Source organism: Sorex fumeus, unplaced genomic scaffold, assembly GCF_029834395.1.
Source record: "Sorex fumeus unplaced genomic scaffold, SorFum_2.1 ptg000197l, whole genome shotgun sequence".
NCBI lineage: Eukaryota > Metazoa > Chordata > Mammalia > Eulipotyphla > Soricidae > Sorex > Sorex fumeus.
Window position 1 is genome coordinate 909,483 of NW_026606254.1, and position 24,536 is coordinate 934,018.

A 24,536-nucleotide genomic window follows, 5' to 3' on the forward strand; every position below is an offset into this window, starting at 1 on the left:
CACCATGAGGTACAGTTGTAGACTTACAAACTTTCGTGCTTGGGTTTCAGTTATACAATGATCAAGTACCCATCCCTCTACCAGTGCCCATTCTCCACCACCAATGAACCTAGTAGCCCTCCCACCCCCCCACCCCCCACCTCTGTGGCCACAATTTTTAAAAAGCAACAGAACAGAAAATAGGTATTCTCAATCCAAGAAACTAAAATTCCTGGAATTTCAGGAATGTAAAATTGTGTGGAAATTGGAAATTCTTCCAAAAAAGCCAAACAGAAATATATCCTTGAAAAATTAGACTGGGGCACAAAAGGTTATTTGTGTACACATATTCCTTACATTAGTCTAAAGTGGAAAAAACCCAAATGACTATCAAGAGATGAATAAAATGGTGGCATAACCATTCAATGGAATATTACTCAGCCTTGAAAAGAAAGAGAAATTTTGGCACACTTCTATCTTTGAAAACATGCTAAGCGAAAGAAACTGGGCAGAAGAGAGAACTATTATTCAATTCCTCGTGTGTATCCAGTAAGTAACTAGAGCAGGAAATTCATGAAGACAGGTAGTAGAAAATAATCTATGAATAATCTATAATAATCTATGAATCTATGAAACAAACTTCAAGTACAGGTTAAATAACCACATTACAGATTTTAAGGTACAACTGTGATAGGGGGGCTGGGAGGTGGCAGAAATGCCTTTTTTCTTAAAGAAAATAATGAAGTATTTTTCCTTTAAGATTCTATTAAATGGGATTCTTTTGAGAGACAACACTATAACAAAGACAAAGCGAGACTAATGCTGATCAAACACTGGTGCTTATGGGTTTCTATTTTATTTGTGCTATTTGGTGGAAATATCTGTGGATAATAAAAATAATACTTCTGGTCAAAAGCCTTAAGACCATTTCCAAAGCATATACTCCCAAATTTCCAAATGCTTTTTAGGTATAAGAGGAGAAAAAACACACACACACTTAAAACCCCACAAGCACAAATAAACCAACTTTAATAGATATTATTTTGTATTTATATAGTGCTTTCTTCAAGAACCTTAGATGCTTTACAGTCATTATATCTAATTAAGCCCCACAACAACCCTGTGAGGTAGGTATTACTCCCATTTTACAAGATAGGGAGGCTGAAGCACAGAGAGGTTAAGTGACTTGCCCAAGGTCACACAGTTAAATTCAATGAAGAGCCAGGACCTGAGCACCTTAGCTTCTTAGTTCCCCGTTCCCTCACGAGAATATCTCATGAGAATCTTGAATGAAAAGTATCTTTAAAGAAAGTATCAAGAGTAGTATGTTAAAACAAGGAGGTCTTTCCATTGCTATCCAGGAATGAAAAACCCTACACTGATGGTTAAGTGGCAACCAGACCTGTACATTATCACACACTCCTTTTGTTCCCTTTCTCCAATTCCCATGGCTCTTGTCTTGAGTGAGCTACCAATAAAATTTCCAAGACAGAAGCCCTATGACTTCGAAGTGAGACTTAATTTAGCATATTCACTTTTAATCACAACAACTGAATAGAAACTTTTATTCCAATATACAAAATATGTGACAGCTGCCCCCACACACGTGTACACAGTGAGCAATCGGTAGGCATGTACCACTGAGACCCTCCCCTCCTGTCCCCAACAGTCACCAACACACACTCTCACACTCTGCTTGTCACTTCTCTTGGTGACTCTCTCTGCACTTTCCCTGCAACCCTGACCCCGAATGCCTCTAGAGGATACCAAATTTCTGATTTCCAAGCTTCTGATACTTAGCTGCTGCTGCCCGGAGAGCAGAAAGTTTAGTGGAGGAGAAACATCACCACAGTGCGTGTCCCACCCCCACAAAGCACACCCAGTGTGAGGTGAGCATGTGTGACTGCTGTGGAGCTCAGTAAAAACACTGATAAGTAAAAATGCTCAAGAACTTGCTTTCACATGAAATTTCACCTTGGTGTTTACTCTAGTTTCTTAAATGTGAAATGTAAAAAACAGATACAACATAGTATTTCCAACACTGTACCTTGACGCAAATGACTTCATCTATCTTTCTTATACATGTTGTGGCCTCACACATGTGAAAATTGATTCAGCTTCACTTTACTCTTCTCTATACTGAAAGCTACATGAACTCTAAGCTTTAAATTCTAGACAACTTGGTATAAGCCCTCAACATGAAAAGACACCCAACACTATGACCTTCTCACATTCTTTGTTGTGATTCTCTGTGCAATGTTGGGAAGGCCAGTAATTTACACAAAATTCCAGGCAGGGTAAGGCTTTAGAAACTATATCTTAGAAAGAAATTTGTCAAAAATACATAATAATTTCCTCCCAGCACATCTGTTTAAACAGTCCAATTAGCTGAGTGACCCTGTTAAAGATCTGTTCAAGGAACGAATAGGTGAAGTCATTTCCTGAGCTAAAAGATACAGATAATAAACATTAGTAATAGCAGCAGACAAAAACATTCTTTTCTGTTGTTTCTCATATTCAACAGAATTAGTAAAAATAAGTTTACAAAATTACAGCAATTAATAATAAAAAAAAGATTACTGCCTAAAAAGATTTGATAGAGAACATTCATGGACTGATTGCTATTTGTAATATATGTTCAATTATTTTCTGCAAGTTACATCGGCCACTGTCAGACAACTTACTGATTCCTAGAAAAGTGTCGTTTACATACATTTTACATTACATACATCATTTATTAAAACGCCCAACAAAACAAAGTCTAACAAACACAAAGTTTAATTTCTGAACAATCTGTCAGTAAGATTCAAGTTGGGGGGGGTGGGGTGGGGGTGCGACCTATTTTGTGTCTTCCCGGTTTACTTCCCTAAAATTTCATCTTTCAGGGGGTTTTAGCCAGCCATTCAGACTGTGGGGATTACAATGAATGATCACTTCTTTCCATATTACTGGAAATAACATAACTGGTATGACATGGATTTTCCCAAGCATGACCTAAACTTGAAACATTAAATTTAATAGTTCTAAATATTAGTATGCTACCACTGCAGCCAGAATTTCTTTTAACATTCCATCAACTAAAGGCAATCTTTGACAGTTTTTCATTTCACTGAAATTAAGGTTGAATAAAATAACTGAGTTATAAACTAAACAAAGGGACAAATGTTTAACCAGAGATATCAGTTCCTCCTGAACAAGAACATTTACCTACTCTCATTGCAATTTTTCTTTAGGTATCTTGCTGATATAAAATAAAGTTTAAAATTCACCATAAAAATAGAAACACACAAAAGGACTATTTAAACAGACAAAACAAAAATAAGCTCGAATTTACTGACAGAATCATGAACACTTCATACAATACTTAGACTCTACCAGTTCTAGGTAAAATAAATAAGAAAAAGTTGTAATTACAAAGCCAGTCTTTCCCCTTGGGGAAACAAAAAGCCACGTTTGACCAATTGTTCCCTACATATACATATACTGTATATTATTATAAGCTTCTTCAGAGAAGCAAAACATATTTGTCTTCCTGACACTGGATTCCAGTATGTCAGTGTTTTTTTCTCTCTAACATCAGGAAGGCAACTCCAAATGTTGGGCCCAAAAGTATTTTATTTTTGGTTCACGTTTGAGAAGACCACCCAATTCTGCTATACATACTCAACACAGGCAAATTTTTGCCATGGGTTCAATATATCTCCTTATAACTGACATAACTTAGCACAGATTCCTATTCTTCCTACTGTACCCCAAGGAGTTCTGATCATTATTGGTACAATTAGTAAAGAGAAAATGCATGTCAATTACCGAAAGGTGTTTAACTAGAGGAGCTGGTATCTCTGACCTCATTTCCTTGTTGTATGGGACTGCATATACAGCACGATACCTGAGCAAAGAAATCAACTACCATGATAGGAAGAGCTTGTTAATCATAGTCTTTGCTTTATTGTGTGCAAAGTGTGCTACTGCCCCCTGAGCTTCCTGCATTTCTCTTTTCTTTAGAAAGAAAGAAAGAACAGAAAGAAAGAAAGAAAGAAAGAAAGAAAGAAAGAAAGAGAGAGAGAGAAAGAGAGAGAGAGAAAAAAGAATCAGTGCTTGATCCTTTCCCAAATAACCAGAGAAGAAACGAGGCAGAAGTGTCTCTTCATCACCGTTCTCCCTCAGTCCCGGGACTGGTAGAAAAGAATGTAACCAGATTCAGAGTTCTTTGAGATATCTGATGTCAACCCGTAGAATTCTTCAATCGCTTGTGCATCTATTTTCTGGGAGGCAAAAAATAAAAGTTAGTATATGAATGTGCTCTTCAAACTGCTTAAATCCAATAGTATTTCTTAGAATCATGTTTTTATGTGCTCATTCATAAACAGCTCTGAACAGAATGGCTTAAAGCGATCATCACTACCAAATATTCCTGACAAAACGGAACAACCAAAACACACTGGGTGGGAGTGTGTACATACTGGTATAGACTCTTTGTGTAAACACATTATCTTCTAAAGTTCAACATACAACTACCTTTTGGTTAACAACTCTAATTCCAGAAAAAGGTTGAACTATATGAAATCACAAATTGTGAACCACCTGAGAAATCCAGAAACTTCAATTTCTTTAGGCCCAACCTAATTGATACCTAATCGATAACAACAAAAAACAATGAGTGCATGAGCCTAGTAAAAAACTTTTCTAATAAATATTAGAAAAATATTTTTCTCATAAATAGACCACGCAAAATTATACAGTAATAAAAAGAAAGCTGTTATCGCAGGTACTAAGAATGACTCTCACAGAGATCATGAATTGAAAAAGACAAACACAAAAGTATTTAGAATGGATAATTCACATATATTCAAACACAGGCAAAATGAATCCTATGACAAAAATCAATTTTGTGATGTTCCAAGGAATGGTGGGCAGAGGGGAAGAGAGTTGTGGGTGCTAAGTAGAATGGCGACTGAGAAAGTGTACTAGTTCTTGGTCTGGATGTGATTGTGCAAGTGTGCGTACAGCTACACATTCATGTGTGTGCATGTATGCAGATATTAAAAATCATGACTGTTTCCTAGGATTTATGTACTTTACTGCATGCCATGCTCAATAAAACTTTTTTTTTCAATAAAACTTTTTTAATAATGTATTTTTTAAAGACTAGCTATGGTTTGAAAGCTTTCCCATGTTTTAATCTAAATGTGGTCAAGGTCAGATGATCATCCAAGACAGGATTCGACAGTAGGGAGCAAGCCCTGGGAATCAGTGTGGAGATCAGGCAAAAGTTCACGTGTGATTAGGAAGTGGGAGAACACATTCAAGACTTAGACAGATATACAACTTTGAAGGAAAACAAGGAACGAGGAAACTACTTACCTCTACAATGTCGTCATCAAACAACAACCAAAACTCATGACTCTTAACTATTGCAATGTAATGGCCTCGATTTGGACCACTAAAATAAAGCAAAAGTTAATTCTAGTGTTTATTAATATTACTTTTCTAAACCCAAAATTTAATGTTTTATAAAACATTTAAATAGATTAATCCTAGCTTATTCTCCATTCTGCATTGATTTGTACTCCACTTAATTAAAAAATTTTTAAAAAACACTAAGAACTACCAGTATTTTTTAAAGGTATGCCATTCAAATCACTTGTAAAAATTTTGTATTTCTTTATAATGATTTTCATATTTGCCTCTGTGAAAGATTTAAACAAACTTTTTAGCATTATGTGAAGAAGAAAGGGTGTCTTAGCAAGAATATGCATGTTTGCAGAACACACAGAACAATGCATACAGAAGGATGTCTAAGTCTTATACTGTATGGCAATAATTTTCTCTTGAAGAATGGTCTTAATGTGTTCCTTGAAAGGGCAAAGATACTAAATTCATGATTCAAAAATCAAGTACAAATTTTACAAATTTAAAATTTCTTTCTCTTTTATAATAACTGCTTTAAAAAGGACATGGCAAGGAGTTTAAACTCTACCCGTTTAAGTATGATTCATTGTAAGTAATTTGAAATAATGACTCTATAATTGATACCACAGAACTTAAAAAATTAATTCAACACTACACATTCTTTATGCTGTATGCTATTTTAACAGTAAGGACCTCAAGCATCAGAAGAGCCACTAGGATGTCTCAAATCTTTTGATCTGTGTGAAATGAATTTTAGGTGATAAAATGACACAGGGCTGGAGCGATAGCACAGCGGGTAGGGCGTCTGCCTTGCACGCAGCCAACATGGCCAACCCGAGTTCGATTCCTCCGTCCCTCTCGGAGAGCCCGGCAAGCTACCGAGAGTATTCGATATGCCAGACACAGTAACAACAAAGTCTCCAATGGAGACGTTACTGGGCCCACTCGAGCAAATCGATGATCAACGGGAGGGCCTTTACTTACTTACTTACTTAAAATGACACAAAAGAGTACCTTTTCACTCACCTCAAAGTCTCAAAACTCAAAAGTTTCAAGAGGTATCTAATGCCAAACTAAGTCTGCTTTCACTATTTCAGCGAAAGAGTCTTGTATTTTGTTGTGAGATGGTAAGAAATAAATATTTTTTTGAGAGATGAGAAAAAAGGACTAAGGCTGACAGCCTGAAGATCTGAGTAGAAGTGTGAAAAGGTTAGGCAGCTGTTTCCTTTGGCAACAAATCTGAAAACGGGTGTACAAGAGCAAGTTACAAAAGCTAAAATTGAGATGAAGAGTGGAGGCTTACAAAAGAAACGAACTTTTATCTGAGGAAGCTGTTAACTGCAGACTTGGATTCTGAACCTAAGACATGCTAAGTTCAGCATATACATGCGCCCACTGTTTGCAAACACCTATGCTGGCTGCTATGGAAAGAAACAGAGACTACAAGAAAACTACACCAGTGACATGATCAACCCTGTTGAAGCTCCAAAGCCAGAACACAGGGCAGAGCAGGAGATGACCATAGTCACAGCATGGAAAAGCCACGTCCATTAGGTGAGAGGGAACAGACTGAGGGAGACCACACACTGATCACATAGTGAGCTGAGTCTGAATGGTTTCTGGGATGATATCAAACAATGCAGCAAACATTTCTGGGCAGTCTCAACTATACACCACCAGCACTGGTAGCAGAAAAAGAGTGAGGTAGATTAGTATTAGCATTCTGAACTTGAGATGCCTTGCTAATTAGAGCATAAGGGCAAATGTAAATCTGAGAAATCTTAAAGAAGGGCTGAGAATCAGTACAGTGGGGACAGTTCTGCCTTATGAACATCCAAGTTTAATTCCCAGAACCACAGTCTCCTGAGCTCCAGTGCACCATTAGGAGTGTTCCCTGAATACAATCTGGGTGTGGTCCAAGAGTCTAGTGGTTGGGATTAGAGAGAGTACAGCAGGGAGGGTGTTTTTACTTGCATGCTGCCAACCTGAGTTCAATCCCTGGCACACCAGGCATGAACCCTGAGTACAGAACCAGGAGTAAGCACTGAAAAAGGGTTGGGTGTGACCTCAAAACCACACACACACACACACACACACACACACACACACACACACACACACACACACCACAAACAGTCTAGAAGCTGTAAGAGGGGAAAGAGCAGATTAAACTGAGAGGAAACAGAGGAGGACGAAAAGGATTGTGAAGAGGAAAATCAGCACTCAGGATCTTATGAGTAGAGCCATTCTAGAAGAGCTGGCTTAAATTTAGTAGAGGAAAATGGTCACTGAATTTAAAGACTGAAGAACAGTAGGCAGAGTTAAGGGTGCAAATTGTTTTTATTATAGCTATTACTACTAAACAGTAACAGTAACTTATGTGACTTGCTCCTAATAATACTTTTACTCCTAATAGTACAGAGAGGGGGTCATATTATTTGTTTGATAGAAAATTGTGGATTTCTGCATGAAGTCACACTGGTCATAAATGGCAGGTTTCTCCAACTCTAAAGGCCCTGGTTTGAATCAATGCCCATGAATCTATTAAGGTACACGAACTTGTTTTCTTCCCTTCATATATCACACTCTTAACTTTAATACAAAAAGCTCCCCCAAAATGGAAGAGATGTTTGCGGGGGATAAAAAGCCAACAAATGCAGATGGAAGTGACTGAATGTCAGAACCATCACCCTTTTCCAGATGCCGTTAAAGATTCTGAGTAGAAAGTTGGGAGAGACAGCAGGATATGAGCAAGCTGGGATTTCAGCTGGATAAACATACTGTTATGGTTCAAGTTTAGCAAAACCAGGCAGGAAAGGCTGAGTGCCCAATTTTAAAATTATAGGAAATCTTATGCATTAAATACCACATACTTTACAGACAAAAATGCAGTTTGAACACTTTTTGAGTCATTTTATAAATAACAGTTTTTATAAGTAACAGCTGTTGCACTAAATTAACAAGAAAAAAAAACACCCTGATTGGTAAAAATCAGAAAAATGCTGACTGGGGCTGGAGAGTTAGTAAAGCAGGTAGGGCGCCTGACCTGCACATATCAACCTGGTTTTGCTTCCAGAATCCCATATGGTCCCCAAAGCCCACAAGGAATGATCCTAAGCACAGAGCAAGGAGTAAGCCCTGAACACAGCTGGGTGTGGTCCCAATTCCCCACCACCCCCCAAAAATAAGAATGATGACTGAAGATTTTTACCAATAACCAAAACAGAAAAACTAAAAAGCTCCACAATTTTCTGAGTAATATATAAATAATTTGACTAAAAGTTAAATCTGCTAATATGTTGTTGAGGATTTCGCATCCGTGTTCATCAGGGATATTGGCCTATAGTTTTCCTTGTTGGTGGTGTCTTTGTTTGCTTTTGGTATTAGGGAGATATGTGCCTGGTAGAAGCTGTTTGGGAGAGTTTCTGTTTTTTCAATTTCCTGGAAAAGCTTGAGAAGAACTGGCAAAAGTTCTTCTTTAAATGTTTGGAACAATTCAATAGTGAATCCGTCTGGGCCTGGGCTTTTGTTTTTGGACTATAAGTTAAATCTAGGTCATATACATGGTTTTACTATATTGACGTTCTAAACAGGAAATAAAATGTATCCTATCAGAAAACCCTGTTTTGAAACAGAACTCTCTGGTCCTGAGGCAATGAAGGATGGAGTCTGTAGAAGGGCTTCTTTCCTTTCAAATCACCACCCAGCACCCTCACAGGCTCAACTTGGCAACTTAGACTCCCAAAGCCCCACCCGAGGTGCATTACCTTCCACAGTGAACCACAACGGCAACAAGGTCGTACATTCGGTCAGGGTTGGTTGCATCACCTGAAGTGTTAAACAGACGAAGTTCTAAAGGAAAAACTACCCGGTAAGAAAGTTTTGTGTATCGATGAAGCTGATCCATATATTTGAATCTCTTAAGGTGGAGAGCTAGGATCATGGGTAGTTTTTTAACTTTCATCCTGTTAAAAATAAAATGAAAATAGAAGCTCGTAAAAGACATTCGCCACATCTCAAACATTTATCTCACTTTATGATTCCACTTAACAGTTAACGGTCCACTACGTATTTCTACCAATTATTTTGCACTGGCAATGAAACATGCTGAATGTCTTCAGGTTAGCCTGCCCCACCCATTACCACCAAATCAACATCGTTTGATCCAATATTCAACAAAGCTCCGGAATAGCTGGAATGCCAGCAGAACTTCTTTAAGAAACATGTATTTCTAAAAGACGGGTCCTTTGTTATATAGCTGCACCATAGCACTGTCCTCCCATTGTTCATCGATTTGCTCAAGCAGGCCCAGTAATGTCTCCATTGTGAGACTTGTTTTTACTGTGTTTGGCATATCATATACGTCACGGGGAGCTTGCCAGGCTTTGCCATGCAGACAAGATACCTTGGTAGCTTGCCGGGCTCTCCGAGAGGGGCAGAGGAATCGAACCCGGCTCGGCCTGGGCCGGCTGCGCACAAAACAAACTCCCTACCGCTGTGCTACTGCTCCAGCCTGTTATATAGCTATATAGCTAAACATACATGATGCTTATAATTGGTATAACATATTTCATATTTCATAACATATTTCATAATTAAAAACAACAATTTTTCTAAGTCACTGCCTCTAGTAAATTTTCTTAAATTATGTATAACATTACAGTGAATCTCGATTCTATAGATCTTAAGAGATGGACAACCTGAAGTTCAGAAATATTTCCTCATCTTCTAACCCGACTTTTGAAAAAAGATAGTAAAAATAAATAGGAGAGATATCACAGCGGTAGGGCATTTGCTTTGCGTGCAGCCAGCCCGGCTGAGCCGGGTTTGATTCCTCCACCCCTCTCGGAGAGCCCGGCAAGCTACTGAGAATATCTCGCCCACACGGCAAAGCCTGGCAAGCTTACCGTGATGTATTCAATGTGCCAAACACAGTAACAACAAGTCTCAAATGGAGAGGTTACTGGGCCCACTCAAGCAAATCGATGAACAATGGGAGGGCAGTGCTAATCATCCTGGAAACCAATCTTGCCATACTAATTAAGAGCATCTGTGGTCTTATCCTCAATAATTCCAAATTTAGAAATTTAATTATATCATCTCAAATACAAGATTGCTGAGAAAAATTCATTTCTAGAGTTATCTCATATGGCAAAGTAAGAAAAATCCTCCTGATTCATCAATAGGAAATGTCAAAATAAATTACTATTAAAACAGAATATTATACAACTTTAAACAATGCTGACAATGGAAACTTATGAATCACTTGTAATCACTTGTCATCTGGTTGTTCATCGATTTGCCTGAGCAGGTGCCAGTAATGTCTCCACTCGACCCTGTCATGTGCTAATGCAGCTCAATGGCATCTGCTCAGTCCAGGAACACAAAGAGCATAAAACCGTTTGTTCAGGGTCTTGACAAAGAAGTTCGACCATCTCGTAGGTGGGCGGCCAAGTATTCTTTTGACGGCCTGTGGAATCCAATCAGTAACGGCTGTAGTCCAACGGTTGTTTCCAAATCTAATTACGTGTCTGGCCCATCTGATTTTCAAAAACTTGGCAAACGAGACAGCGCCCCTGATCTTTGATTCTTGATGGAGGTAGGAACTCTGGATTCCTTCTCTCACTTGAATGAAGCATGGTATTCTAAATATAGCCCTTTCAATTCCTCTTTGGGTGATCCGAATAGCATTCTCGTCCTGTTTTTGTAAGCTTATGTTAGTGCTTGAAGAACGGTGGCGTCAAAAAGATATGTCTGGAGCCGGATGTTCTTTGTCCTCTTAACAACTTCTTTGATGCTCCTGAAGGCATTCCACAGGAGGACTGGACGATAGCTGCCAATGTTGTGGATGTCTCTCTTTTTGTACAACAGAACATCGGGACGGAACCTTGCATTCAGACCATTAGGGTGAGAAGAGCTCAGCCAGTGTATTGACGAGTACTGGAGGCAGATTCTTCAGGTGTTCGGGTCTTACCTTGTCTGGACCAGGTGCTGTACGCTTCTTTACTGATGAAATGGCATGTTGGATTTCAGAAGGGAGACCATTGGGAACAACATATCCATCCTGCGGAATTTGGTATGTGGGCAGGTGGACGTGGCTATCGAAGAAGTTGTGGATAATCTTCTCCATTGCCCTTCTGGAATATGTGATAGATCTATGAGGACGTCAGAGGGCAGTCATCTTGGTCTTGTAGTTGGCGAAGGACAGTGGGCGCTGTGAATACTTTTCCTGGCTTCTGCCACATCGGCCAGCACTGCTGCTCTTTTCTCTTTGAGGTCTTCCTTTATTGCTTCTCTGCACAGCTTTGCGAGCTCAGACATTAGCTTGTGATCACCTGAGGCTCGTGCCGAAACACGCTGGCAAATGAGCTCAAGAGTTTCCAAAGAGAGGTGTCTTTTTGTGGCTTTCCCGCTCTAGGCATTCCTTGCACAGTCATGGAGGTGCTGAAACAGTTGATCGCATTCCTCGTTGATGTTGTCAACAACAGCATCTTCCCATGTTGCCACAATAGAGCCAAAGTGCTCCCACTTGGTGGTCATTCTGGGAGTTCTCTTCTTAAACTTTGCAGCCCTTTCTCCCAACTCTGTGAAGTAGAATTTTGCATGAAGGAGATGGTGGTGCCATCCCGTTTGGAATTTTGGGACAGCAGTGACATTGGTCAGGCAAAACCGTCAACTGAATATGATGTGGTCAATTTCGTTGTGGAACTGTCCACTGGGAGACTCCCATGTCCAACATTTAGATTCGGTCTTCTGGAACTGTGAGTTACCATGGATGGTCTTGGCTGACATGATGAACTCAGACATTTTCTCACCCTGTTTGTTCCATTCTAGGCCATGGGTCCTGATGTGAAGTTCTTCAGGCAACCTTCTTGGTCCTATCATGGCATTAAAATCATTGACAATGATCTTGTACAAGGTGTGGTCTTTATAGAACTTCTCCAGCTCCATGTAGAACTTTTCAATTTTTTCTTCATCGTAGTTGGATGTTGGTGTAGAGACGACAAAGACAGAAACTGCTGGCAATGAGCCACATTTATTCAAGTGTAAGCGTCTGATTCAACCCAAATCAGGCATTCGAACGATTCAGTGCTCATGGCCAAGTTCCTGTTGACAAGGACACCGACACCACCAACGCCTCCACTGTCGCATATGCTGAGGAACAGTTCTTCTCCAGTGTAGAAAATGGCGTGATGTGCTTGATGCCTTGTCTGCGCTTGCACCATCAGGTCCTCAATGGATGCTTCCAATGCCCACATACGTGTGTTGAAAGTACAGTCACTTTGGTCCTTCTTTGTTTTGGAAGCCTAGTTTGGCCCTGAGATTTTATCAGCCTCTCCTTGCTCATCCTTCTTAACACTGCCATTTTGGGGGCTTTCAGGGTCAGGGAATGAGGCCCATTGTTTTTACTGTTTTTGACATATTGAAAACTTATAACTTATACGGAAACTTATAAATGGCATCAGAAAATACAGCAAGTGAAAAAGTGAAGGTACAATACACAAGCAAACTATTAAACATCAGATATTTGATTCAACTCATGTAGAGTTGATTTTTAAAAGTTTATGAAACAACAAATCCAAAGCACCTTTGAAAATTTCCAGTGGAGTAAAGATCTAGAAGAAAAATTTTCTCAGTAGTAGATAATGATCAATGTGATCAATGGCAGTTAAGATTAAGGAAGTGGGCTAGCAGTTAGGAAAACTGTGACTTCAGAAATTAAGAATAGACAGAGGATGTCTAAATGGAGAAAGAAAACCTAAACTCTAGCTAAGATTAACAAAATAGGCTTGACCAGACATCACACACACAAAAGTATGACTGCCACTAACAGACACATTCCAAAGGAAGCACTTTTGGCTACCACAGGAAACCAAATGCTCAAGGGAATAAAAGTGATAATGTCAAAAAAAAAAAAAGTATCTGTGTAGCTGTATTTTAAAAGGCAAGCTTAAATTTTTCTTTATATTGAAATAGTAACTTGTGCTGGAGCGACAGTATAGTGGATACGACATTTGCCTTGCACACAGCCAACCTGGGCTCAATCCCCAGCATCCTATACGGTCCCCTGAACACCACCAGGAGAAATTTCTGAGAACAGAGCCAGAAGTAAGCCCGGAGCATCTCTGGATGTGACCCAAAGAAGTAAAAAAAAAAAAAAAAAAAATGAATATAGAACCAGGAATAAAGATGATATACCATAAATGTGCATACACGTAAGGAGTCTAGATTTCATTATGCAAGGTTTGTAGGGGGTGGGAGGAAACAGAGGTGATTTCCTCTCAAAACACCTACTGCAGTCTTTCCAAGGAATTTATAGGATTTTGGCTTTCCTGCAAATTTAACTTGTGTGGAGAAAAGGTCGACAGAGTTCTGAACTCCTGTCATCTGGAAATAGAAGTTTTAGAAAGATGCCATGGTGTCAATAAAAGCACAATGAGGAGAAAATAGGATACCAAGCATTTTTCCATGTTATTTATCAAGTCTGAATTAAATGTTGAGCTGCACCCTTTTCCTTTATACATACATACATATACATATATATGTGTATATATATATATATATATATATCTGAATCACCATGAGATAGTTAGAAAACATTCATTTTTGAGTTTCAGTCGCACAATGATCGAACACCCATCCCTCCACCAGTGCACATTCTCCACCACCAATGTCCTCAGTATTACCCCCACACCTGGCCGCTTTTTCCAACCCTCCCGCTGCCTCTATAGCAGACAACTTCCCCATATTCTCTCTCTACTTTTGGGCATTATGGTTTACAATACACTGAGAGGCTATCACATTTGGTCCTTTATCTACTTTCAGCGCACATCTCCCATCCCAAACGATATTTCCAACCGTCATTTCCTTAGCGATCCCTTCTCTATTCCAGCTGCCTTCTCTTTCAGCTCATGAGACAGGCTTTCAAGTATGGAGCAATATTCCTGGCCCTTGTGTCTACTGTCCTTCGGTGTCAGTCTCATGTTATTTTATGTGACTTATTTTACAAATAAGTGGAGTCATTCTCTGTCTATCCCTCTGACTCATTTCATGATACTCTCTATGTCCATGCACTTATAAGCAAATTTCATAACTTCATCTTTCCTTACAGCTGCACAGTATTCCGCTGTGTAGATGTACCAAAGCTTCTTTAACCAGTCGTCTGTTCTTAGGCACTTGGGCTGTTTCCAGATTTTAGCTATTGTGAACAGTGCTGCAATGAACATATAGATGTCATTTCTACTGTGCTTTTTTGCACCCTCGGGATATATTCCCAGAAGTGTATTGCGGGGTCATATGGAAGCTCAATTTCTAGTTTTTGAAGGACTGTCTGTATTGTTTTCCAAAAAGGTTGGACCAGTCAGCATTCCCACCAACAGTGAAAGAGCGTTTCTTTCTCTCCAATATCCACGCCAACACTGGTTGCTTTTGTTCCTTTGAAAGTGTGCCAGTCTCTGTGGTGTGATGATATCGCATTATTTTTTTGATTTTGTATCTCGTTTTATTCATGTGCCTTTTGGCCATTTGTATTTCTCTTTTGAGGAAGCTTCTGTTCGTTTCTTCTCCCTATTTTTTGATGGGGTTGAAGGTTTATTTCTTGTACAGTTCCACTATTGTCTTGTAGATCCTGAATATTAACCCCTTATCAGATGGGTATTGGATATTCTTTCCCATTCCATGGGCTCTCTCTGTATTTTGGTCAGTTTCTTTTGAAGTGCAGAAGCTTCTTAGTTTAATGTAGTCCCATTTGTTTGTTTGTTTCCACTTGCTTGGTTGGTGGTGTTTCATCCTTAAAGATGCTTTTAGCTTCAATGTCACGAAGGGTTCTGCCTACATTTTCCTTCATGTACCTTATGTGTTTAGGTCTGATATTTAGGTCTTTAATCTACTTTTATCTGACTTTTGTGCCTCGAATTAGACAGAGATCAGAGTTCATTTATTTATATTATTATTTTTTTGCAGGTAGCTGTCCAGTTTTCCCAGCACCACTTGCTGAAGAGGCTTTCCTTGTTCCACTTCACATTTCTTGCTCCTTTATCAAGGATTAAGTGATCATAGATTTGAGAGTCTAGGATAGAATATTCAACTCTGTTCCATTGGCTGCAGGTCTGCTTCTAGTCCAATACCATGCTGTTTTAATTACTACTGCTTTGTAGTACAGTTTGGAGTTGGAGAAGGTGATGTTACCCATCTTCTTTATCCCAAGGATTGCTTTAGCCATTCATGGGTGTTTATTATTCCATATGAATTTCAGCAGTGTTTTGTCTACTTCTTTGAAAAATGGCATGGGTATCCTGATAGGGATCACATTAAATCTGTATAGAGCTTTGGAGAGCATTGTCATTTTGATAATGTTAATCCTCCTTATCCACAGGCAGGAGATGTGCATATTTCCTACAGTAGGTTAATGCTGTCAACCCCATTCCTCAACATCCCCTAACACCACCCTTCTTGGTAACCTCACTTCTGTCACCAGAATCCAAGAGTTTGCTTTCATTTGTTATCATTTACCTTCTTTATATACAACATATTCAAAAATTAACCTACATTTGCTCCTCACTTCTCGAACAGATTTTACTTAACACAACTCCCTCTAATTCAAGTTGGAGCAAAAGATAGGATTTCCTTGCTTGTACGTGCATAGTATTCCAGAGCGTATGTATATGTGTGTACACATGCATGAGTGTACACATACACAACTTCTTGATCCACTTATCTGTTGTTGGGGATTTGTATTATACCAAAATCTTGGAATCTATAAACAATCCTGCAATGAACATGGGTATGCAAGTAATTATGCATTAATGTTTTTGAACTCTTGGGTAAATGTCAAGGGGTGGAACTAAATGGGTAATATGCTAATTCTATTTTTAAATTTTTGAAAGGTCACTGCTCTGTTTTCAACTGCTGAAATGAAGAACATTCTGATCATGAATGAATGAGTTTTCCTTTCTCACCGAATCTCCACCAGAAGTGGAGATTCCAAATTTTTTGATGTAGGCTATTCACCAGTGAAAAGCGCTCTCACTGTTTTGTTTTACCACAACATAATATTATTATTTTTCTAGCTATTTTATTAAAGCAACATGATTTACAATAGATTTTATATATATACATGTACACATACATACACACACACACACACACACACACACACGATTTTATATTTATATTATCACTTTGTACTTGGAAAGCTACCACCCCACTCCACCACCAGAATGTGATGTATTACTTTACTTGATATGTATCTACAATTTCTGTGCCCCTAGAATGAACCCCACCTGATGATGGAGAAAGACCCTTTTGACGTATTGATGAATTTGGTTTACAATCCTCAAATTTGAGGTTTACATCCTCAAATTTTGTTGATTTATCTTTGCATCAGAGATACTGGCCTGAGCAATATCTCTGTTTCTGGTATTAGTCTAAGACTGGTTTCTCCAGAAACAAGACTGAAAGGCGTTTCTTTGATTTTCTGGAGGAACTTGAGGAGGGTAGGTCCTCTTTGAATATCCAGTAGGACACACCACTTAGTCAGTCTAGACCTGGATCTTTATTTGGAAGGAGATTTTTTATTACTGTTTCAATTGTCTTACTAGTAACTGATTTGTTCAGGCTCTCTATTTTATCCTGACTCAGTTTTGTGAGGTTATCTGACTCTAAATTTCCTTCATTTTATTTTATGTTTTCCAGCTTAGAGGCATAAAGTTGTTCATAGTAATATCATGATTTTTTTGTATTACAAAGACATCTGTTGTGACTTTCTATTCATTTCTGATCCAATTTATTAAAAAAGAAACAATTTTTAAACACCTCTAATATGCGAATTACAAATTTCCCACTGAAATCCTTAATGGTACTTACCTATTAGATAATTATTAAGTTTGGGTAAATTTACTATACATTTTTCTATGTTTATATCTTTAAAAAAAAAGTTGCATTCATCTTGTATTCTAACTTATCAGGTGCTCATCATTCATGATAATAAAAATAAAATTAAACTACAAAAAGGCCAAAAAGAGACAACCAAATAAAACCCCAAAGATATAAAAAATTATGGATTCAACTGATATTTATGGGACACTCCATTTCAAACTGCAGAAGTGACCCTCTGTACAACTGAGACATACAACAATGAAAAACAGTCACAGTCACAGGCACAGTCCTCCCATTGTTCATCGATTTGCTCGAGTGGGCCCAGTAACATTGTAAGACTTGTTACTGTGTTTGGCATATCGAATACATCACGGGTAGCTTGCCAGGCTTTGCCATGTGGGTGAGATACTCTCGGTAGCTTGCCGGGCTCTCCGAGAGGGGTGGAGGAATCGAACTCAGGACGACCATGTTGGCTGCGTGTAAGGCAAACACCTTACCCACTGTGCTATCGCTCCAGCCCAACTATGAAAAACAACAAAGACATATCAATAAATCTCAAAAGACTGAAACCACAGAATATTGTCTGGTAAAAAAAAATATAAAACTAGGGGCTGGAGCAATAGCACAGCGGGTAGGGCTTTTGCTTTGCATGTGTCCGACTCGGGTTCGATTCCCTGAGCACCGCCAGGAGTAATTCCTGAATAGAGAACTAGGAGTAACCCCTGTGCAGTGCCAGGTGTGACCCAAAAAGGAAAAAAAAATTGTCTATTTCTAGAATATCTAAAAAAAAAAATAAAAGTATGCAACATTATTTCATCATATAACTAGTAGAATAAAGGAAAAAAGTATAAGGAAAGTTAAATATTTTGGAATAAATAAGGAATATAAATGTAAGCATCTGTGAGAATACTGCCAAAATACTGTTTAGAGGTAAATGTAGAACTTTAAATATTTGTATTAGAAAGGAAGGGCATAAAATCAATACTGAAAATTTAACCCTATGTACCTGGGGGGTGGGGGAGGGAAATAAGAGTGAAAGGAAATCTAAAAAATATATTATAACATGATAGGAAAGGACAGAAATCAATGAAATAGAAACACAAAAATACTAACAGTTTATAATTCTTAAAGAAAGAAGGAAAACAAGAGATCTACAGATAAGACAGTAAAGCATGAGCTACAACTACTCAGCACAAAAAAAGAAATGACACTCTGATAACATTCAACACCTTGTACCAATCTCAGGATTATGCTGAGTGTGAAGGAAGCAACTGTTATAATACTACATCATTTCATCCATACAATTTACCCTCAAAGAGTGACTGAGCAGGGAAGGGGAACTGGGGGGGGGGGGGGGGGGCGGTTAGGAACAGGCCCCAGGTGAGGGGTTGTGTGTCATTACATCAAGGGTAGAGAAAACATCAAACACAAGACAGATGGGATAGTTTTTATAAAACGGTACACATAATACAATCACACAGACGGGTACAGAAAGTGTGTGTGCACAGTACCCAAAAGAAGAGAGAGAGAACAAGGGGGAATGCCCTGCCACAGCGGCAGGGTAGGACGGGGGTGGGGTGGGGTGGGGTGGGGTGGGAGGGATGCTAGGACCCGTGGTGGGGGAGGATGGGCACTGGTGGAGGGATGGGTACTTGATCACTGTATAACTGAAACCCAAGTACATTTATAAGTCTATAAATGTACTTCATGGTGTTTCACTAATAAAAAAAATGATTAAATAAAAAAAAAAAGTGTGTGTGCATATAGCCAGTGAAATCTAAAGAAGGTTGCTGATGGAATGAGTACTTGTTTCCTGGCTTTAATCCTGCACCAGTTACATGGTGAAGGAGTCCTTGATGGTAAGTGAAGGCAGGACACAGCATCTTTCTTACTTTGCACCAAGTTTTTCTAGTTCCTGTTGAATGTATGATCATCTCAAAATACAAAGTTAGAAGTTATCAAATGGGCTGCAGAGATAGTACAGTGCATAAGGGATTTACTTGGGTTTGATTCCCAGCACCTCTTATGGTCCTCTGAGTCTGCCCGGAATGATCCCTGAGCCAAGAGTTAAGCCCTGCGCACAGCCAGCTGTGCATCAATGCTGAACTGTAGCAAATAGTAAACCATATTTATGTTACACAACTATTAAAGAGAGGGCTTATTTGATCTTCACTACTACATATGGTATCCTGACCACTGCCTGGAGTGATTCTTGAGTGCAGGGCCTGGATGAATGTAGGATTAACGTTTTGCCCTTCCTCGCTGGCTGCTGAGAACTTGTGTTTGTTGGTTGCATCCCAATCTGTCAATTACCTTTGCCTCCTGATCAGACTCTGACTTGTAAATATTGTCTCTCTTCTCTTTAGTGTCCTCTGCATGGTTAGTTATTTCAGAGCAACTGCTTTTTGTATGGATACAGGAAGACAGTTAAAAAGACAAGTTTATGGCCTGAGAGTTGACTGACTCCAGATAATATTACCTCCTGGACGTCTGCTCTCTCGACTTAAGCCTCAGTTGCCCTTACTTCCTAGATCCCCCAAAGCAGGGTCCCGACGAGGGACTGGATGGACCCAGGGCAAGCGGTAAGCTATGAGCTACCCTGGCATTAAAATGGACCTGGCCAAAGTGACACAATGCTTAACTCTGTTGAGAACTTGGTCATGGACAAATTCTGTCATGATCCAAAAGTAATAACTAGACTTGGAACCTGCTGGGGTTAGGAATGATTAATCTGGCCTGACTACTGCAGTCTGAATCTGTGGTGAAAAGTCCCCAGGAGAGTCACCTTATAAGCCTAAAAGTGTCTATAACTGTGTCTATACAGAATGGTAAATACTGGGAAGAAGAATTAAAGATCTTAATCAAGTTGCAGGTCTAAGGAGAGGAGAAACACACCTTAAGGGCTGTTTTGCCCTTGTAGGCTGCAGGTGGTCGGGAAGACTGGAAAAACACTTTTGATTGTGCTTCCCGTCGGGAATCATGGTTGGGGAGGCGTGGGGAGAGGATAAAAAAGAGCGGATGCGGGAAGGGGGGATTGGAGGAGAGAAGAGAGGGAGAGACAGCAGAGAGAGATAGAGAAGATGGATACAGTGGGAAGAAAGAACTGTGTGGTTAGAGAGAGACAGACACACATACAGAGAGAGAGAGGTTTGGAGAAAGCTGGGAGAGACCAGAGATTGAATAAACGGTAACTAATCAGCAACCAGCTTGGCCCTCATTCCTCCCTCGTCCATCCAAGGCAGCAACCATCCCGGGTGGAGAAGTGGCTCGAGAGCACCAAACACGGGCGGTGAGAGAGCCGCCCAGAGAGCCCGCGAACATCCTTTCACGTGTAATCCCCATTTGTGTAAGGGGTTTACACAGCCCGAGAGGGGGATTTTTACACAGCTCCAAGCATGTGTGGGATTTACACAGATGAAACCTTGAGCACAGCTAAAGGTGGCCCAAACCATACCCACACTCCCAAACAAGAGAATGATCTCTTACTCATTTTGAGGTGAGAATAGACTCAATACCAAAATCTTTTTTTTTGTTTTCTCAATTATTTTTCTTTTTTTGTTTCAATTTTTTTAATTATTTTATTTTATTAATTTTTATTAGTGAAATACCATGAGGTACAGTTGTAGACTTACACATTTTTGTGCTTGGATTTCAATTATACAATGATCAAATCTTTTAAGGCACTGTAGCACTGTGCTTCCGTTGTTCATCGATTTGTTTGAGCGGGCACCAGTAAGTAATGTCTCTATTGTGAGACCTATTGTTAGTGTTTTTGGCATATCGAATACGCCACGGGGAGCTTGCCAGGCTCTGCCATGTGGGAGGGATACTCTTGGTGGCTTGCCGGGCTCTCCAAGAGGTACGGAGGAATCAAACCTGGGTCAGCCACATTTTAACCCCCTCTCCTATAAATAAGTAGTTACATCAAATAAACTTGGCTTTTATGTAATAGGTCTATGCGGCACATTTATTTTCCCCAACTTCTTTTGAAAAATAGCAACTGTAAAATAAGATAATGGACCCTATTACACTCCTACTTAGGAGTTATTTAACAAGTAATACTTAAGGAACACTTACAAAACTGTAAGAACAACTTAAATTTACCACACCTGAAACTTTGCAGAAATTAAAAACAAGTGCATCTTCCTTGAACCAAAAAGATTCTGCCATGAGCCTAGGAAGGAAAAGACTACAAATAGGATTTCCTGAACAAAAATTCACTGTCTACAGCACACACCAGTTTAGTCAACTGACTATAGCAGTCAACAACTGAGATGGTAGGATGATGGCAGTGAGTTTCTGGACTATATCCCAGCAGACTTCTCTGGCTGCTGGGTTTCATGCTCTCTCCACCTCACAGCCACTGGTCAAGAACTTTGGTAGGTAAAATTCCACAAAACACTTCTCTCTGCACTAGCCCAGGGGCAGTCCTCCTGTGGTTCTCAGTTCAATTCCCCAGAGACATTTTCAACCCATGGTCCCCTGCTGGGTAGAAGTAGTCAACTGTTAACAGTCTCATTTCCAAAGCTCTTATTTTTCCAGAATTGCACTTCCCAAGAGTTCAATAGTTGAACTCTTGCTATAATCAAGAAGTCCACAGGTAGAGAAATTCTGGAAATCTAGATAAGAAAATAGGTTTTTTTTCTCCCCCTATTCTATGGCTTTTCTTAATGGCCAGAATATGAAGTATAAATAGAGAGAAAAAAAATTTTTTTTTCTTTTTTGGGTCACAACTGGCAATGCACAGGGGTTACTCTTGGCTCATGCACTCAGGAATTACTCCTGGCAGTGCTCGGGGGGTCATGTGGGATGCTGGGAATCGAGCCTGGGTTGGCCGCATGAAAGGTGGGTTGGCCGCATGAAAGGCAAATGTCCCACCTGCAGTACTATTGCTCCAGCCCCTAGAGAAAACTTTTATTAAAAACTCATTTTACTCTGGAATACTTGCCTAACAGCACATTCATGACATTTCCAGAAATTGTTCTTCAGCTTCTTAAAAATAATTTTTTTTTCTTTTTGAGTCACACCTGGTGATGCACAGGGGTTACTTCTAGCTTTGCACTCAGGAATTACTCCTGGTGGTGCTCAGGGGACCATATGGGATGCTGGGAATCAAACCCGGGTCAGCTGCGCGCAAGGCAAATGCTCTACCTGCTGTACTATCACTCCAGCCCCTGAAACATTTTTTTGTCTTTATTTTAATACAAACATAGATGCCTTCTGAATGAGAGTGCAACTTTAACATGCACATTTTTATTTTTATTTTATTTTTATTTTTTGGCTTTTTGGGTCACACCTGGCGATGCACAGGGGTTACTCCTGGCTCTGCACTCAGGAGTTACTCCTGGCGGTGCTCAGGGGACCATACGGGATGCTGGGAATTGAACCCGGGTCGGCCGCTTGCAAGGCAAATGCCCTACCTGCTGTGCTATCTCTCCAGCCCCAACATGCACATTTTTAAACTGTGGTAAAATACAAGTAACCAACTGTACTTTTTTTTTTTTTGAGTCACCGTGAGATACAGTCACAAAGCTTTCCTGTTTGAGTTTTGGTCATACAATGATCAAACACCCATCCCTTCACCAGTGCACTTTTTCCACCACCAAAATCCCCAGTATTCCCCTCCCCACACACACCCAATCCCAATCCTTCCCCTGCCTGTGAGGCAGGCAATTTCCACAATTTTCTCTCTACTTTGATTCCATTCAATATTTCAACACCAGTTCCACCCTTGTTACTTGGAATTTTCCCACCACCATTCAAAGATGCCGAAAAGGCAATGCTAGAGAATTTGTTTTGCATTTCATGTTATGTGTAGCATACAATATCAGGCAGCCCCAAGAGTGGTTGTATGCTGCTGGAATTCTGAAATTTTAATAATCTCGGTCTGCAGAGATCTTTACAGCAAGCTGCTCGGTTCCGAGATTCATGTGTGTGTCTCTGGATCATGGTTTTAGGAGCTCAGTAAGTAGCTGGGGGGCATTTCGTGGGCATCATCTCAGAGTCCCATCTGGGTTGGGGGAAGGAGAAGGGCCGGTTCCTCCCCCGTCTCGTAAGCCCAATGTTTGCTGCTACTGCCCATGCCTACCTTGGTGTTTCATTGAGTTCTGGACGATGGAGGCCATCAGGATTCCTGGGGGGCAGGCGGAGGGACAGCACCTGCTCCCGTCTGGAGTAGCTGGGCCAAAGTGACCTATAGCAAGGCCTAGAGGCATCTCTGTAACAAGCTGCTCGGTCCCAATATTTGTTTGTGTGTCTCTCTGGACTGACTACTTCTGCCCCTTCATATAACTAGAATCATAGAGAATTTGTCATTCTGCAACAGGCCTATTTAACATTATTTATTTAACATAATGCCCTCCAAGTTCACTCAGTGAACAAGATAGGATTTCCTTCTTAACTCATCTACAGAGAGGCACTTAAGTTGCCTTCCCCTTTTGTGTATCATGAATAGTGCTGCAATAAAGAAAGAAAGAAGAAAGAAGAAAAAAGAAAGAAGCACTATATCTCTTTGAGAATCTTTTTACATCATTTTTTCAGAGGCCTGAAAGACACTACATCCTATGGAAGAGTCCAGTTTCAATATTCTGGACAACTTCATTGTTTTCAACAGTGGCTGCAACCTTTTACATCCTCACCAACAGCACAACAGGGCTCCAATTCTGCCACACCCCCATTAAGCACTATTTCTCTATTTTTCTCGATGGTGGCCATCCAAACTGTCATGCAGTGGATTCTCACTGGACCTACCATAAATATTTTGCACATTTTTTCATATGTTTGTTGGTCTTTTTAGATTCTTCCCTGGAGAAATGTATATCTTATTCTTCTGCCCTTACAATGAGGTTTGCTGTTGAGCTGCAGGAATTCTTTATATATTTCCATATACTAACACTATTTAAAATGTAAATAGTTTTCCTGTTCCCTAAATATTCTGCAAATATTGTGTCCTATTCATGCCTCTTCAATCATTATTTCTTTAGCTATGTATACGTTTTTAAGTTTAATGTAGTCCCATGTGTCAACTTTGCAAATTGGGGCCAGGAGCCTGGGGCTATTCCACCAGCCTGAGTGTGACCTGGTGGCTCAAGTGGAGCCAGGGAGTTCTGGGCAGGACAGTGCTGTTAGCATCCAGGGCCACCCCTGTGGTGCTGGGACAAGCTGCTGGTGCCAGGGATGGTACTCAGGACCTTGGATGTGCTAAGCAGGCATGCTACCATTTAAGTCAGATCCTCCGGCCCATTTTCATCTTTTTGAGCTTTGTCCCT

At 39.9% G+C, this 24,536-nt stretch overlaps 1 protein-coding gene across 1 annotated transcript in view; it reads right to left on the reverse strand.

Moving 5' to 3' along the window:
* Positions 1-991: 991 nt before the first annotated feature.
* Positions 992-24,536, reverse strand: part of USP12 (ubiquitin specific peptidase 12) — a 105,619-nt gene continuing 82,074 nt past the window's right edge. Inside the window, exons 7-9 of the mRNA XM_056108165.1 lie at positions 9,159-9,356; positions 5,344-5,422; positions 992-4,244 (exon numbers count right to left, since the gene is read on the reverse strand). Coding sequence (XP_055964140.1) covers positions 4,143-4,244; positions 5,344-5,422; positions 9,159-9,356 — 379 coding nt within the window. The 3' untranslated portion in view covers positions 992-4,142. The remainder of the gene's footprint in view (positions 4,245-5,343; positions 5,423-9,158; positions 9,357-24,536) is intronic.